This window comes from Galeopterus variegatus, unplaced genomic scaffold (assembly GCF_000696425.1).
Source record: "Galeopterus variegatus unplaced genomic scaffold, G_variegatus-3.0.2 Scaffold32, whole genome shotgun sequence".
Lineage (NCBI taxonomy): Eukaryota > Metazoa > Chordata > Mammalia > Dermoptera > Cynocephalidae > Galeopterus > Galeopterus variegatus.
In genome coordinates this window covers 240,144-255,593 of record NW_007726143.1, presented here as the reverse complement: position 1 = coordinate 255,593, position 15,450 = coordinate 240,144, and the positions used below count along the sequence as shown (strand labels likewise).

Here is a 15,450-nt window from a genome sequence, read left to right as displayed (position 1 = left end):
TGAGCACAGCCCGGCAGATTTTCTTCCTTTAATAAAGCTTGAACGGAACCTGGCATCTCGGCTCACTTTCTTTCACCCTTCAAGCGCTCTCCTGGCTTGAGGCCTCTGTGCCTGATGTCCCTTTCCTGGAAAGCATTTTTCTGCTACCTGATGTAGGCCACCTTCATTCCCTTGCTATGTGGAATGATCTTGGTATTTATTTGCTGGTTTACTATCTACTCCACACCACAGGGCAAACTCTTATTTTGGTCACTACATATCCTGGCATCCATTAGCCTCTGAGCCCCTGTAAGGCAGAGATCTGACCCTGGATCCCCAGGGCTCGCCACACTGCTAAACTGTGGCAGGCAGCAAGAAAGGTTTGTGGAAGACAGGAAGGGGGGAAGTCAGTAGCACCTGTGTGCAAAGGGATCACTTAGATCACTTTTCTTAAGATAGCTGGGACCTGAGGACCACAGGGAAGCCTGGCAGGAAAGCAGTTGGGGCCTGCTGCCAACTCAAGGTGGCCCCAGGGCCAAGGCCTCCCTGCTCCCTTATCCACACACACAGCGTGGTAGGAATCTCTGGGCCTGTGTTCCCAGGAAAGTCCTTCCCCACTCAGAGGGGAGAAACAGGCCTTTCCCCAGCCCTGCAGATGAGCTGATTGTCAGTGTCCCCCAGCTGTCTGTTTATTGTCTCTTGGCTCCCTTCCTTCTACCCACGTAAAACCTCCCCGAGAGCATGTGCAGTCCTCAGACACACTGTGCTCAGCCTCCCCATTGCTTCTGAGAAAATGTCACCTTTCAGATTCACTTAAGGTAGTGGTTTCTCCAACCTCGCTGTACACCACCAGCTCCACCTGGGCCCCAACCAAGCCACTGGCAGGCAAGGAAAAGATAGCAGAATCTCTCTTGGTTTTTTATCTCATCCTTTTAATATTTTTATTGTGTATGAATATTTTATGGTGCACATGACATATTAGTACAAGCAGTCCACAGATACAGTTCAATAGCAATACACATACATTGGGGCGAACACTAAACATTATTTCTACTGTAGGGGTGCAAGCAGGCAGGTTTGGAGAGTGCTGATATGAAGGGGTGAAGCAGGTCAGGTTGACAATAGATGATAATAGGGAGCAACAGGGCCCACGGCAAACCACGGGAGGGTTCACACCCGCCTCACAGCGGAAGGACACTACTGAGCTTGTGCCATGCTAGGAGGGGGCCTGGGACTGCTCGGTGTTCTGGATTCTAAAGAGAATGCAGACATTCTTATTTTATGCAAAATCCCCCAATGTTTAAATATTGGCACCTAATGAAATATAACAAAGAACAAACATCATGGGGCTAAATAAAAGACTGGGCTAGGTGGCCCGAGGGTGCCCAGTCTGTGACTTCCATGTGCCACGCGCTCCTTACCTGTGTTATTTCATTCAGTCTCTACAACGACCCCACAAGGTAGTGCCTCACCTCTCTTCTACTGATGAGGAAATCAAAGCTAAAAGACATCACAGAATTAATCCAAGGTCCGAGAGACCGAAGTCTCAGTACCACGCGACCCCGGCTGCTGTGTGTCACGTGACTTTTCTGTGGCTTTTAACTCCATGGACAGGAACACATACTGTGAAAAAATGAGAGCTGGAGGGCAGGAGTGAGAGTGTTCTCAGAGCACCTCTCCGTGGGCAAAAGCTCTACTTGAACAACTCCAAGAGAAGGCAAGAGGCTGATGACATGGGCTCACTATTCTCGTGATTTCTGGGCACACCAAAGGGCGGGAGCCAGGCCAGAAAGGTAGAGATGTGTTACTGACATCACGAGACAAAACTGGCACAGGGATTGGGGAAGGGAGAGGAAAATGTCTACATACAGGTCAGCTTACTGATATACAATAATACTAATATTTATTGGATATTTATGTGCTAGAAATCGTTCTAAGTGTGTAGCTAGAAACCTCACTTAATCCTTACCTTGGGAGTTGGTACCTTTAGTATATCCCCATTATACAGATGAGGAAACTGAGGCACAACATCCCAAAGGTCACAAAGCTAGCAGGAGTCTTAATCCAGATACTTTGAAACCAGAGCCCATGTTTTAACTTCTACTCTTCATGGTCTCTCTGACACTCCAGTGGGTTCTGCAAGCCTCGATTCTACCTGTCATTACATATGAATGGGGGAATTATAGAAAAAAACTATACCATGCTGGCTAAATTCATGACAATATAAATGGGGCTGTGTCTCTTTCATTAGATCAGAGAAACTCCCTAAAGACAGGATGTCAACTTTAATTGTTAACAACTCCCCATTCCTGTGTGCACACTCAGGCTTTTACTTAGGTTTGTCTCAGAGAAGGGAAACAGGCTACTTTGCAGTGAGTCATTTCTCTTTTAATTGCTTTTTCCTATGGGGATAGAGGCTACAGAGAATTGGAAAAGAGAATTCCTGTTCTCAAACTTTTTATAAAAGCATTGTCCAATAGCACTTTCTATAATGATGAAAACGTCTTGTATCTGTGCCGTCCAACACAGTAGTCACTAGCCGCATGTGGCTATTAAGCACTTGAAATGTGGCTAGGGCAACTGAGAAACTAAATTCTTAATTAAAATTAAAATTGAATTTAAATTTAAGTAGCCACAGCTAGCTAGTGGCTACCATATTGGACAGCATAGCCTCGAGAGGGTGCAGTAAGAAATTGGGATGCACGTCTCTGTCTTTTTTTAGATGACTAGGTCCACTCTAGAGTCTCTGAATAGGCTTGGAAGGAGGAAAGCAGGTTAGGCTTTGTCACTGGCTGGGCTCATCCCTGTTGCCTTTTTTGGCACTTGCAGGCTAAATGGTTCATGTTAAAAAATCCAAGTGGGAAATAGTTTTCTTTTGGGGAAGTTCTTGTTTAATACCAAACCAGACTATAACACTATGTCATTTAAAAACATTTGAACACTCATGGGTTCCATTCTCTAGCTATTTTGAACTGGGACCCAGGTTCCACAATCTAAGGGCCAAAAGAAGTCTGTCTACACTGCCCTTGTGCAAGCCCATGACAAGGTTGGAGGAGAAAACCAAAGAGATCTTTTCCTCCTTCACCTAAGACTTGTGCTCCTTCTAGGGTTTTGCCTCCAGAAGCTGACCTCTGAGTTCTGAAACGATGTCTGTGAGATCGAACGGCAGAGGCATGGAAAGATCATCCTTTTCCCAATACGGCCGACATTCTGGCTTCTGATCCGCGGGTAAAGATCGGGCAATTCGGGACTGGCACCTGGAAGAGCAAGAATAGGAAATTAACCCATGCGAGGAAATACCTGGAAGACCTAAACCCATGGGAAAACTTGGAGAAACAGGGGCAAATGCTCTGAAAACAGTCCTCTGTGGTGAAGATCTTGGCAATGAAAGTGAAGAATGAGTTTGCAAGGCAGAAAGCAGGTGTTTGGAAGCAGGAAGAATCGTTCCTTACGGTGCTGGGACTTCTTTTCTTTTATTCCCAGATTTGTATTATCTCCAGTAGCTTCACAGAAGCCAACCACAAGGAAATTCAGTTACTCTGCCTTTAAAATGGTGAATTATTTTTTCATTATCTCAACTGTTATTTAAAGTGTGTGATTAAGCCATTATCAGATTTAAATGTTTGTGGGATTTCAATGTATTACTAGATTACTGGGAAAGATTAAATTGAATTTACTGCATTAAAACATCCAAGAATAGATTAAACAATATTACAGACTGGGATTGACTTTGGAGATCCTAGAGATTTACAAGTGTCCCAGCTTGCCATGCTCAGAAAAAGACACTCCAAGGAGAGACCGATTTATAAGGATATATGCAAATAGAGGTTAATAATCATTTCCACTGATGAATAGGTGGGGAAAACTTCCACAAAATTAAATTAAGAGGCTAGCAGGAGTTAGTCCCTAAGGAAAACACTTAAATCACGGTTTTTATTAAATGGATTATTCATCAATAGTAGAGAAATTAATTATCATATGCAGCTAAATTATAGCCTCGCAGGAAAAAAGTTGGGGCAACATCATTACACCCTGGCAGCATCTACCTCTCAGAGAGACCCAAGCTTATTTAAAATTGGTCTGGGAAAGCTCAGGGGCTCTGGCTCTATTTATCTGAAAAACGAGGATTAGAACAAAGAAAACAAATTGCAATAAGGAATGACCAGTTTCTCTGCTCTCCTGGAGCACATGGCAGTGAAGGTATGTGCACCAAAAATGAGCACTATGAGTACATCCAGAAAAGCTGCACAGGCCGGCCAGTTAGTTCAGCTGGTTAGAGCACGGTGTTGATGACACCAAGGTCAAGGGTTCGGATCCCTGTTCCGGCTAGCTGCCTAAATAAATAAATAAAATAAAAAGAGGGAAAAAAAACCCAAAAAAAAAACGAAGAGCTGCCTGGTGTCTCCCACCCTGACTTTCTCCGCATCTTTCCCTAAATCAACTAGAAAGTGGTCATACCCACTATTTGTCTTCTGACTGTGTAGGACTCACTATCAAGAGATCAAAGAATGGAATATCCTGGCCCCATTTCCAAGCCTGATGGTAGAGAAGGTTCCTAACTGAAAGACATCTTCTTCTCTGGGGAATTATTAATGGGGAGGGGATCCCCGTGGGAAAACATACTTCAACTTTACACCTATTTTCGTGTGTGGTTAATTGCTATACCGGCATCCTCTGCACTCCATCCGTCGTACATTACACATAACATTCCAATATATCTTCAGCTCTCCGCATCAGGCCCTGATAATAGCGTCTGTTAACATGCACTAAGTACTATTATGTAGCACATCACTTCATAAATAATAAGATTAGCTGACCTCAGGGCCCCAAGAAGAGTAATGTGTTTAAATGTTCTCATTATTTATTTAAAACAAGAATTAAAGCAACAGAAGCTGCTTTTGACAATCCTCTTAGCATAAATATTAAACTGTTTGCACTGATAAGCCACACGCTGCACTGAAGAACAGACAGTGCGTTCTGCAGACTACTTAACAATAGGTGTTTGAGACCATGCTGCTTGCTGTCGTGGGTCCGAGGGTACATCTCTGTAGTTTCACAGACAGTCTCTAAATCACTTGAAAGGGATGAGGGAGAAATTAATATTCACAGGAAGCTGCGACTAATTACAAAGGAACTCTGCAAAGCTTTTTAAATCGTGCTTTCTCTCTGCCTCAGAATCACAGAGTAATGCTCAATTTACTGGGTAAGGAAAGTTATTCCAAATTGAGCATTTCAATCTCACAGTGGATAAATTATCCGTGCACACATTATCCTGGTTGGCAGATTAAAGGGCTATGATAAGTGTCAGTCCACCTAGAATATCATAAGGTTTGTAAAAAGTCAATAGAGATGCTTTTTCACCTGTCAAATGGGTTTTGCCTCCTCCCTTTGAGAAAGTATTAAAAATATTAAACCCTACTGCAGAGGTTTGCTTATGCCGTGTTGTACAAGCTTCCCAAGCCCACTGGCTTTTCTTGTGGACAAAGCTGTTCCACAGTTTCCTGCCACTGTTCTCACCAAAGGACAGGCTGGTGTGGAACTACCTCCTTCTCATGCAGGCCCTGAGAGGCTGGGAGTTGATATATTCACTGCCTCCTGGGCTAGGAGTAGAATCCTCTGCTGGGTTTCCTCAGGGCCTTAATTCAAAAATTTCAAGATTGTGGGCCGGCCCGGTGGCGCACTGCTACAGTGCGCTGCTTGGGAGCGCGGCGGCGCTCCCGCCGAGGGTTCGGATCCTACATACAGACCGGTTCCCGCTCACTGGCTGAGCGAGGTGTGGGTGCAACACTGAGGGTTGTGATCCCGTTGCCGGTCCCGGTCCGGTACGGGCGCGACACTGAGGGTTGCGATCCGTTGCCGGACACGAAAAAAGACAAAAAGGAAAAAAAAAAATTTCAAGATTGCTTTAAAATTCTTCCTTTAATGCCCAGTGCTCTTTGCCAATTTCCAAATGATAGTAATAGACTCCATTGTTTGAGGTGCTGTATTTGCCCATGAGAAAGGACAGACACCCCCAACTCAAATTATATGGTCTGGGCCGGCCCGGTGGCGCACTGGAGAGTGCGCCACTTGGGAGCGCGGCGGCGCTCCCGCTGAGGGTTCGGATCCCATGTGGAGACCGGTTCCCGCTCACTGGCTGAGCATGGTGCGGGTGCAACACCGAGGGCCGCGATCCCGTTGCCGGTCCCCGGTACGGGCGCGACACCGAGGGTTGCGATCCCGTTACCGGTCAGTAAAAAAGACAAAAAGGAAAAAAAAATTATATGGTCTGCTTCAGCATCATGCCAGACTGTGGAACTGAAAAAGGGTTGAGAATTACTTGCAGGCATGTCCCCATTCAGGTTTTCATTTCTCTTGCTCAAATTGCTCATTCAGCCTTCTTGGATTTCAATTTCCTAAGACGGGGAAGGAGGAAGATGGCAGCATAGTGCATAAGAGCATGTTCTCTGGGCTTCTGGAGCTGCTGCTTTACAGAGGCGTGACGTCTTAGGTTTCTTTACCTCACTGAGCCTGTGTTTCTTGTCTGTCAAGTGGGGATGATAATAATAATCATAATGATAATATACCTTACTTACGAGGCTGTTGTGAAGATCGAACAAATTAACACATGGAAAGTGTGTAGAACACTGCATGGCACATAGTAAGTGCTCAATAAATATTAAATATTATTCTCACTATTGCTACTTCAACAATGAGTACCAGTGACAGGTAAGAGATGCCAGTGAGAGTGCTACCTGTCATACCTGCAGCAATCCCCTTCCTTCACACTAACTGGGTGGGCAGCCTCTGCCCTGGCCCTTTTTAGAGTAAGCTCTGGAGACACAGTAGCAGCTCTTCCTGGCTTGAATCAAACTGAGCCAATGACAGAATCCTATCACATTGTGACATTCTACAAGGCTGAGGCTTATGTATTCAAGCTGCTACAACTTTCCAGTGACAGGCTAAAATGTTCAGATTCACAAAGGATCAGCCATTGTTCCTGAAGACTAAGGATTAATAAAAGGCATTGTTGTTGGACCTTCTTAGTGGTGGTTTCAGATTGATTTGGCATTCACAGGAAATAAAGCTGGGTAGTTTCTTAGCACACATACTATATAGTCCCTTGCAAAATAAAGGGGCCCTAAGTTGTCCTAAGAAATGTTTTAGGAATAACTGGTTGTGGTGAACATTTTTTGTCTGGTATCCACTCCCACCTCTCCTACCAACAGGATTTTAATTTTCCCGCGGAGAATTCATCCCTTCCTTGTGCTTAGTGAGTGGTTTGGGTGGATTTGGCTCCACCTGTACAGCCTGGGGACAGCCTTGGCTGGCTTTCGCTGATTAGTACATCCCACTCTTCCATCTACAGGGAGTGGTTTAGGGGGAGGTACATGACCCAATCTGGGACAAAATCGAGAGAATAAATCAAGGACTATGGGAGCTGAGGGAAAAGACTTTCTTGTCTCCTGCCATGTGATCTGTTAGGATGTGCCACCCGAAACTGCCATAGTCATTTTGCTACCATGCAGCAAGGGGCGGAGTCCTGGGGGATACTATTTGAGTAGCTGGACCAAGCCTCACTTGAGGCTAACAATGCTTAGACTGGTCAGTTTCATGAGTCTTTATTTTCTGAGTTAGATTTTTCTGTCACTTGCAACCCAAAGAATCCTAGCTGATATGCTGGCCTGGGCTTCCTCTCAGTTATTTCCTGCCATTTACAACATCTGCTGCCATGGCCCTGCCTGTGCAGTAGATGCTGGTAGTTCTTGCTCCAAACAGAGATGCTGCTGCTGATACAGCAGATGGTGTGCAGAGACTGCCTGGGTATGGAGGCCTGAAAACACCTGGCCTTCGTTTTTGGGTCAAATAATATTTCTATTTGAAAGAAATTTCTACCCAGAAAACAAGGTAATGCTAATACTATCCACACTAGTCTCTGCATGAAAACAAGCCTCTTTCCACAACCAGAGCTGGATGATTTTTCTAAAGAAAGTTAAAAAGAGTCCCCTAATGCAAGTGCCACTCCCAAGTCCTACTGAATGCAGCTAAACAGTAAGAAAGTTAGTTTCCCCTTTCAATCTTGTCCTCTCCATTCCTATGCTAAAGAAGAATTCTATTTTTATTTATTATTATTATTTTTTTGTCTTTTTCCATGTCCGGCAACGGGATCGCAACCCTCGGTGGTGCTCCCGCGACTCGCTCAGCCAGTGAGCGGGAACCGGTCTGTATGTGGGATCCGAACCCTCGGGCGGGAGCGCCGCCGCGCTTCCCAAGCGGCGCACTATCCAGTGCGCCACCGGGCCGGCCCAAGAATTCTATTTTTAAATGTTTCTTGGGTGAGCAAATAAATTTGGATCTATTCAGAAAATACTGCCCCTCTCATGTAGCAGTGCAAGGGAAGCTAAGGAAAATACACTTCACCTCTCTCCCTCCCAAATTCACATTTTTTTTGATTCCAATGACTCCGTAAGCCACCCCCAAACTCTCCGCCACTTAGGTATGACCAGTGACGTAACAGGACGCAAGTGAAAGGATCACGCTGGCTGGCCCGTTGGCAGATTGTCCAGAACCCCCACCCCAAGGTGTAACTCACACAGCACCTCACTGCCCACTCATTTCCCCCAGGGCTGCACTTACATCTAGATGATCAGGATTGTAGCTACATTAGTGAGCACTGGTCGCCATGCTAAAATTAACCACTTTAGCTAAAGTGTGTGTTAATTATGGGTATGCAAGCAGTCAATAAAAGGTTAATGCAAAAGTCAAAGGATAAATTTTTTCCCTTATTGCATCATTTCACAGACTAAATGACTAACATTATACTTTGTGTTTTTAATCAATAGGTTTTACAGTAATGTGCTGGCCATTGATTTTAAGAAAACATATACGGTCTTCTTTCTTGTCCCTAAATTTTGTAACAAATAAAGAAGGACAGGTAACATTTCCATTACTCTTGATGAAATGATAAAGATTTCCGAGAAAGGGTTTCTGCTAAAAGATTCGTCAGGATAAGCAAGTTTAAAACACACATGCACACAAACTAGAACTTGATGGAGAAATGTTATTACAAAGCATAGGTCATTGAAGAGACAAGAGAAATGAACCCCTGAGAGAGAATTCTTTATCGGGAAAGAGGAGACCAGCTCCTGATTAAAACAGCAACTACACCGTGTACAGTTTAAATGCCCCCCAAATTTTCAATACACAGCCCTGCGTTATTACTTTCACAACAACCTGGGAGAGAGATGACAGAGGTAGGTATCCGGATCCCTTTTTTGAGTGACAGCTGCCTTACCCAAGGTTACTCCAATGGTAAGTGGCAGGAGAGCCAGGGCTGGATCAGACCCCTGGACATCTGGCTGGCTGCCCTTTTTACTACATTCCATCTTTTTCTTAAATTTCCTTTTGGACTAAAATAGATCTTGCCTATTGACTATATAGCTATTCTTGTCAAAGTTAGATATTCAGGAGATTCCAAACAATTTCAGAGGAAAGAGAGGGGCAAAAAGTTTTCTCTGGTTTCTAGAAGGACTATTATGATGGCAAATGACTGACAAAATGTATTTTTCTTTTCATTCTAATGACTTTGAGATTTTATAGCATAAGCATCTATAGCTTAGAGAAATAAAAGACAACACACTCATCTTCTAAGGGCATAAACTATCTCTAATTATATTCCCTGGGTGACCTTGAGAATAATCTCTCAATCTCTTAGTTTCTTCAACTATTACACTGAAGTTAATGCTTCTCTGTTTCACTGGGATATATAAAGGTAAAATCACATAATGTATATAAAAGTCTTCTAAAATATGTAAAGTACCACATAAATGTATGATTATGCCTCAATATCCCTTTTCTTATATGATACAAGTCCTATTTTTAAAACATAGCTGATCGTGCAACATTGACAAGAAGGGCTTGTAATGCTCGTAAATAAAAATGAAAGAAATCACTCTTCCAAAGACTAGAGCAGTTTAAACTAACAACTTTCACCAGAAAATGTCCAATGATTAAAAAAATCTACTCTTCTTCAAGTCAGAGTTTTTCCTGGAATTTTAATTTACAGTGAGGGGCTGACCATAATTTGGGCTAATGTTAAACAGGAGTCTGTTTTAGGGTATCAGCCCATCACGATGCATTCCCTCAAGCAATATAAGCCAGTATCAGTGCTTAAGAGGCCTCAGGTAAAAACACTGGTGTTACGTCAAATCTACATTAACCTGCAAAACTCAACTGCCAAGATAAGCATGAAAAAAGCAGGAAATAAAGATGTAAAGGGGCAACAATCCCCTCTCTGGTCTTATGCTTTGGAGGGAACATGAGACCAATGTGGGAGCCCAATGTTCTCTGTACAACTTAGTCTTTCAGGGCCCATTAGTCAGAGCACCTTGCCACACAGGGTGATTGCAGTGTTTAAATAAATATAAGTATTTTTCATATAACATGGTATCTAAATCCCTGACAGTACTTTAGGTACAATTTAAGGGATTTTCATGTGTAATTTTGACTCTCCGTGATGTCTACCTTAAACGCTACATTTAAAATATAACCTCGAGTATGAGGTCACTCCATTGTACTGATTTTCGTCGTCTCACTATGCTTTGATCCAAATAATCTGTTTCAGTCAGCAGTGAGACGAGTAGGAATCCAGTTTATCGTAATCTTACCCTTGACACTCTAAATCCTCTGAAAACAGAAGAAGACTGAATGAATTTGTAATTTGTCTTCTTCAACTTTTATGACTGCTATCTTGGAACTGTGGACAACTTTACAAATAAGTAGCCACCCCGTCATACTAATGTGTATCAGAATGGTCTACCTGAACAAAGGTGGTTTTATAAAATCAGCTTCCCAGATTTGTGTAACTCAGTTTACCTACTGCAGAACCACTAAGCAAAATCAATTCCTAAATGAGTTTCAACAAAGAACCTGTTCACTTTCTCCTTGAAAGGCTTTTAACCTCTTGCCTCTGTATCACATGTTAATGTTTCCAGATCAGTAAAGTCAACACACATCAGAGAGTGAGGAAAAGACAAACTTCTGTCCATGGGTCAGCTTTTTGGGGGGGGCGGAGGTCAATACACCTTTTTAGCAGGTAGTATTTTTCAACATGACCACTTGAGAAGTGGGGCTTGACTTAACTTCTAGTTGTATACAAATCTACTTTTAGGCCTCACACTTCTGGAAAGAAGTGAGAAGTCTAATCTAAGATAGTCTGTTTAGGTGCTTTAAAAATGCTTTGACTCATAAATGTGAAAAAGAAAATGCTTTGATTATCATATATACTCAAAATGCTTTTGAACACCAAGATAATGCCATTGAGCCACAGGAATCACCAGATACTCTTCAAGAAACCACCATGCCATTCAGCATGGATGACCCTATTGCCTGGATCTTGGTCAAACCACCAGCATATTAGAGCACCCACTGTGGGTCCATACTGTTCTGCCCATTGGGAGAAGGGAACAGTACAGGTGGTGCCCAGCTGCTGTAAATGGTTTGTGTTCTCTACATCTGTTTGGAACTCAAAAGACATTTCTATATAAACAATGGTTTTCATAGTTCTCAATTCTTCCCCTCGGCACCTGTATGACCTACGATTTTTCTGAAATATAATATTAATAATACTATATATAGCTAAATATATAAAATACTATGTAGCCCAATAACCTGAATATCAGTTTTTTTGTTGTTGTCTTTAATGAGAAAGAACGTTCAGAGTCCTAACTTGGGATTGCAAGAAGAGATTTCCTTTGATAAGAGTTTCCTGTCCTCCTGGCTTACGAAACCAGGGCCTCTTCCCTCTCCAAATCACAGCTAAGTGCTCCTCTGGCCTATGGCAAAGGTTCTAGCAAAGAAGAGAGGGCCCTTCACCCTCAAAGAGGAGGGTGAGGTATAAAGGTGCTCAGAGAGCACCTCCACGAGGACAGGAGATAAAGAGACAAGGGAGGTGACAGCCTCTTACTGGCATATAAGTCAGGGACACTTTTTGGTCACGAATGACTCACAAGTATCTCTACTCTTTCTTTAGGGGTCCAGCAGAGGGCCGTGACCCTTTCCCTTCTCCTGATGGTATGTGCTGCCTCTGCCAACCATGTGATTATACTGCGTGATCCTCACGGCACACCCTTACTCCTGTCCCTCTGAAACTGCCCATGTAAGTTTATCAGAGATTTTTGTTGGCATGGGAGATACTATAAGGAAACTCTCTTTCATGCCAATGCTCCTCCAATGACATCTCCTCTCAGACCAAAGGAAGAGTAATAATGCTAATAAAAACATTAAAAATAGCAATAATAAATATGAGTGCCAGGCACTATGTATATCTCCTATTTAAATGTTCGTCTTCAAAATGAAAACCACAAGCACCTGCTCCTACTTTTTCAGAAGTTACTGTTTGAAGTATTTTAGTATATTGTGCAAGTAAAAATGTTAGCACACATTAAAATAAATAAATAGATAGATAGATAAATAAATGTTTGTCCTCAGAATGAAAACAGAGGCCCAGAAGATTAACTAACCTAAGACTTCACAGCCAAATAAGACAATTTTGTCTGACTCCACTCTCAAGCTCTTTTTATCATTTCAAAATACAGACATGAAAAGTATCATTTTGGGCCCTTATTAAAAATAGAGTTTTCCAAAGGCACCTACCCCCAAGTCAGTCTTTCCAGAGGAGGGTCCTGGGAATCTTAATGTTCATATCTCCCCAGATCAGGCCAATTTGTGAAAACACTGTACCATATTAACCTGCCACAAAGGACCCAGAGATGCTGCAGGTGGACTGTGGTACAGGGACTGGGTGTCTATGGGTCCATAAAGAACACTAGATTCATCTCTACTTCAGAGGAAACCAGACTTAGGATTGGCTCTTGCAGACTTGTAACTTGGCCTGCTAAGCAGGCAACTGGTGACTTCCCAGGGTCCATACCACAGAACAGGTATCCTGAAGTACTTCCCCCCACTTCAGAGACTCCAGCAGGCCCTTGGAACCACTTAATATGTGAGACTGCTTGGCCCACCACTGGGGTGTAAACCCAGGAGGTAGAGGGTTGAGAATAATTTTATCCCCAGGTTCATTTGTCGGCTTGTCAGTTACACAATGATAGTGATGAATGGGCTACCTTGACAGCTGAACATTTAGGAGCTGCTGACCTTTGATCTCTGGTCACACGATAGGGTCACCTGAAACTTGCATGACTTCTACCTGCCCAAGGGTAACAAAATAAAGGTCAAATGGGCTGGACGATTATATGTATCAAGTCTGAGGCAGCTTGGTTAGAAGCTTTAAGAGAGGCCGGGTTGGATTGCCCAGTACACAAAGCTATGGAACCACTGCAGAAATGTGCTCAACAAAAGATATACAATTTCAAAGCAGTCTAGAGTAACTTTCCTTGCAAGGGAATAGAATGAACTCATTATTTTTAAAGGGCAACAATGAAAACAAACACTTTGGAAGAAAATATATTCTGCCAGTGACTCAGCCATTGGGAGGGAAAGCATACAGGCACATGACTTAATGAGTGATATTAATGCTATACCTGCAACATGGCAGAAGGTCCAATTTGATGCAATTACGGGAACAAAATCCCCACTGGGTAGTATCAAGCGCTCCTTTCAGCCACAGAATACGGTCTCTCTGCTGTCCTCTGTCAGCACAGTACCCCACAAAGGACCATGATTGACAAAAGATAACCCTTTCCAAATTTCATGACTTCCCTGTTGCTTGAAATTTAAGTAAAGTTTCCATGGGACAGTCTCAAACTTCAGAAAGATTCCAGAATAATTTAAAATTAGAAATTCAAGGTGGCTGTGATTTTTAGATGCACTGTAACATTAAAAAAAAAAAAAAACCAAACAAAACATTTCTTCTTGCAAATCTGAAGATTTTGCTTTTTGACTATTTAGTTAAATTCCATTTACTCAGAATCAGATAACAACAGTGACACATGTAATGAACGGTCATGAAAATAAAAGCTAAAAGGAGGCTGGCCAGTTAGCTCACTTGGTTTAGAGCACAGCCTTATAACACCAAGGTCACGGGCTTGTATCCCCATACCAGCCATCTGCCAAAATAAATAAATAAATGAAAATAAATAAATAAAAACTAAAAGGTCAATGTCATTGATTTCCAGAACCTAGAAACTTCGTGACCTGCGGAAGCAGCAGACATTATGGAAAAATCTGATTCACACAAAGCCTTTTTTTCTACAAAGGATTTTTCCCTGCAAAGTCAGAGACCGACAGACAGACTGCCATTGGAGCACAATCCACTCATGCTCCTGAGAGATGAGCAAAGCAAAGGAGAATGGCTTACAGAACACAAGGCCAGCTGTTCCGCCTGTGCAACGCTCATTTGAGTTGTAAGCTGTGAAATAAATTCGAGTTGATGGGTCCCCCATCTGCTCACCTGTCAGTCTATTTCCACTGCTCTGCTGTTTTTAGAAATACTTCCGTGTAACCTGCTTAATTGGTTTTTGGATGCCGAGAAACATCTCCCAAGTTTATTTTAATCTTATTTGGCACATGAGGCCACTGGGCCCTTGTCTCTCTCCTCTTCTTTGAGGACATTCACTATCAGGTCAAGAGCACTTACGGTAGAAAACTCAGTGGCATCCAACATCAGCAGTGTGAGACAGTACAAATTTAGCAATAGAGAGACAATAGTGGGTCAAACTAAAAATGCCAATTTATCAAGGACACACCAGTCTTCTTTATGCTTTGCACTGATTTAAGTGCTGAGTTAAAAAGCAAAATTCTTATAATGGTTCACAAGCCTCTACATTACCTACTCTGTCCCAACCCCTGATTCTTTGACCTGCTCTCCTTCCATGTGTCTCATTTTTTGCTCCAGTCATACTGGCTTATTTGCTCTTCCTTGAACAGGCCAAGAACACACTCTCAGAGTATCAGCACCTGCTCTTCCTTCTACCTTGAAAACTCTTCCCCTAACATATCTGTGTGGCTTGCTCCCCCTATTTCTTCAGCTCGCTCCTTAATCATAATCCAATCAGAGAGATCTTCCTCTCCCACTGGACTTAAAACAGCAACCTCTCCCTTTCCCCCTCACCCACTCCCAGCACATCCTGTCTTCTCTGTCCTATTTTTCTTCACAACATTTGCCACCACGTGGAGGGTGTGTGTGTGTGTGTGTGTGTGTGTGCATGCGCGTGTGTGTGTGCATGTGTGCAAGCGTGCTACACTGAAGGCAGGGATTTCTGCCTGTTTTGTTCATTGCTGTATCCTCCAAGCCTAGAGCAGACTTTGGCACATGGTAGCTGCAATAAACAGCGTGGAACACACAAATGGTTGAAAGCAACACTTAAATAATAATAAGCAAAAGTCTGAGGCACAATCAAAGGAGGAATAATAATGATATCATTATTACCCGCTGACGAGCAGGATGGTATGGTAGGGAGAACATTGGTCTGAGAACTCAAGACCCATTTCTGCCACAACTTTACCCTGTGACCTTGGGCAAAACCTTGACTT

General features: G+C 43.0%; 1 protein-coding gene across 1 annotated transcript in view; it reads right to left on the bottom strand.

The window, feature by feature from the left end:
* Positions 1-890: 890 nt before the first annotated feature.
* Positions 891-15,450, bottom strand: part of LOC103588445 (alpha-ketoglutarate-dependent dioxygenase FTO-like) — a 242,470-nt gene continuing 227,910 nt past the window's right edge. Inside the window, exon 6 of the mRNA XM_008570123.1 lies at positions 891-3,236. Within this exon, the coding sequence (XP_008568345.1) occupies positions 3,083-3,236 (154 nt within the window). The 3' untranslated portion in view covers positions 891-3,082. The remainder of the gene's footprint in view (positions 3,237-15,450) is intronic.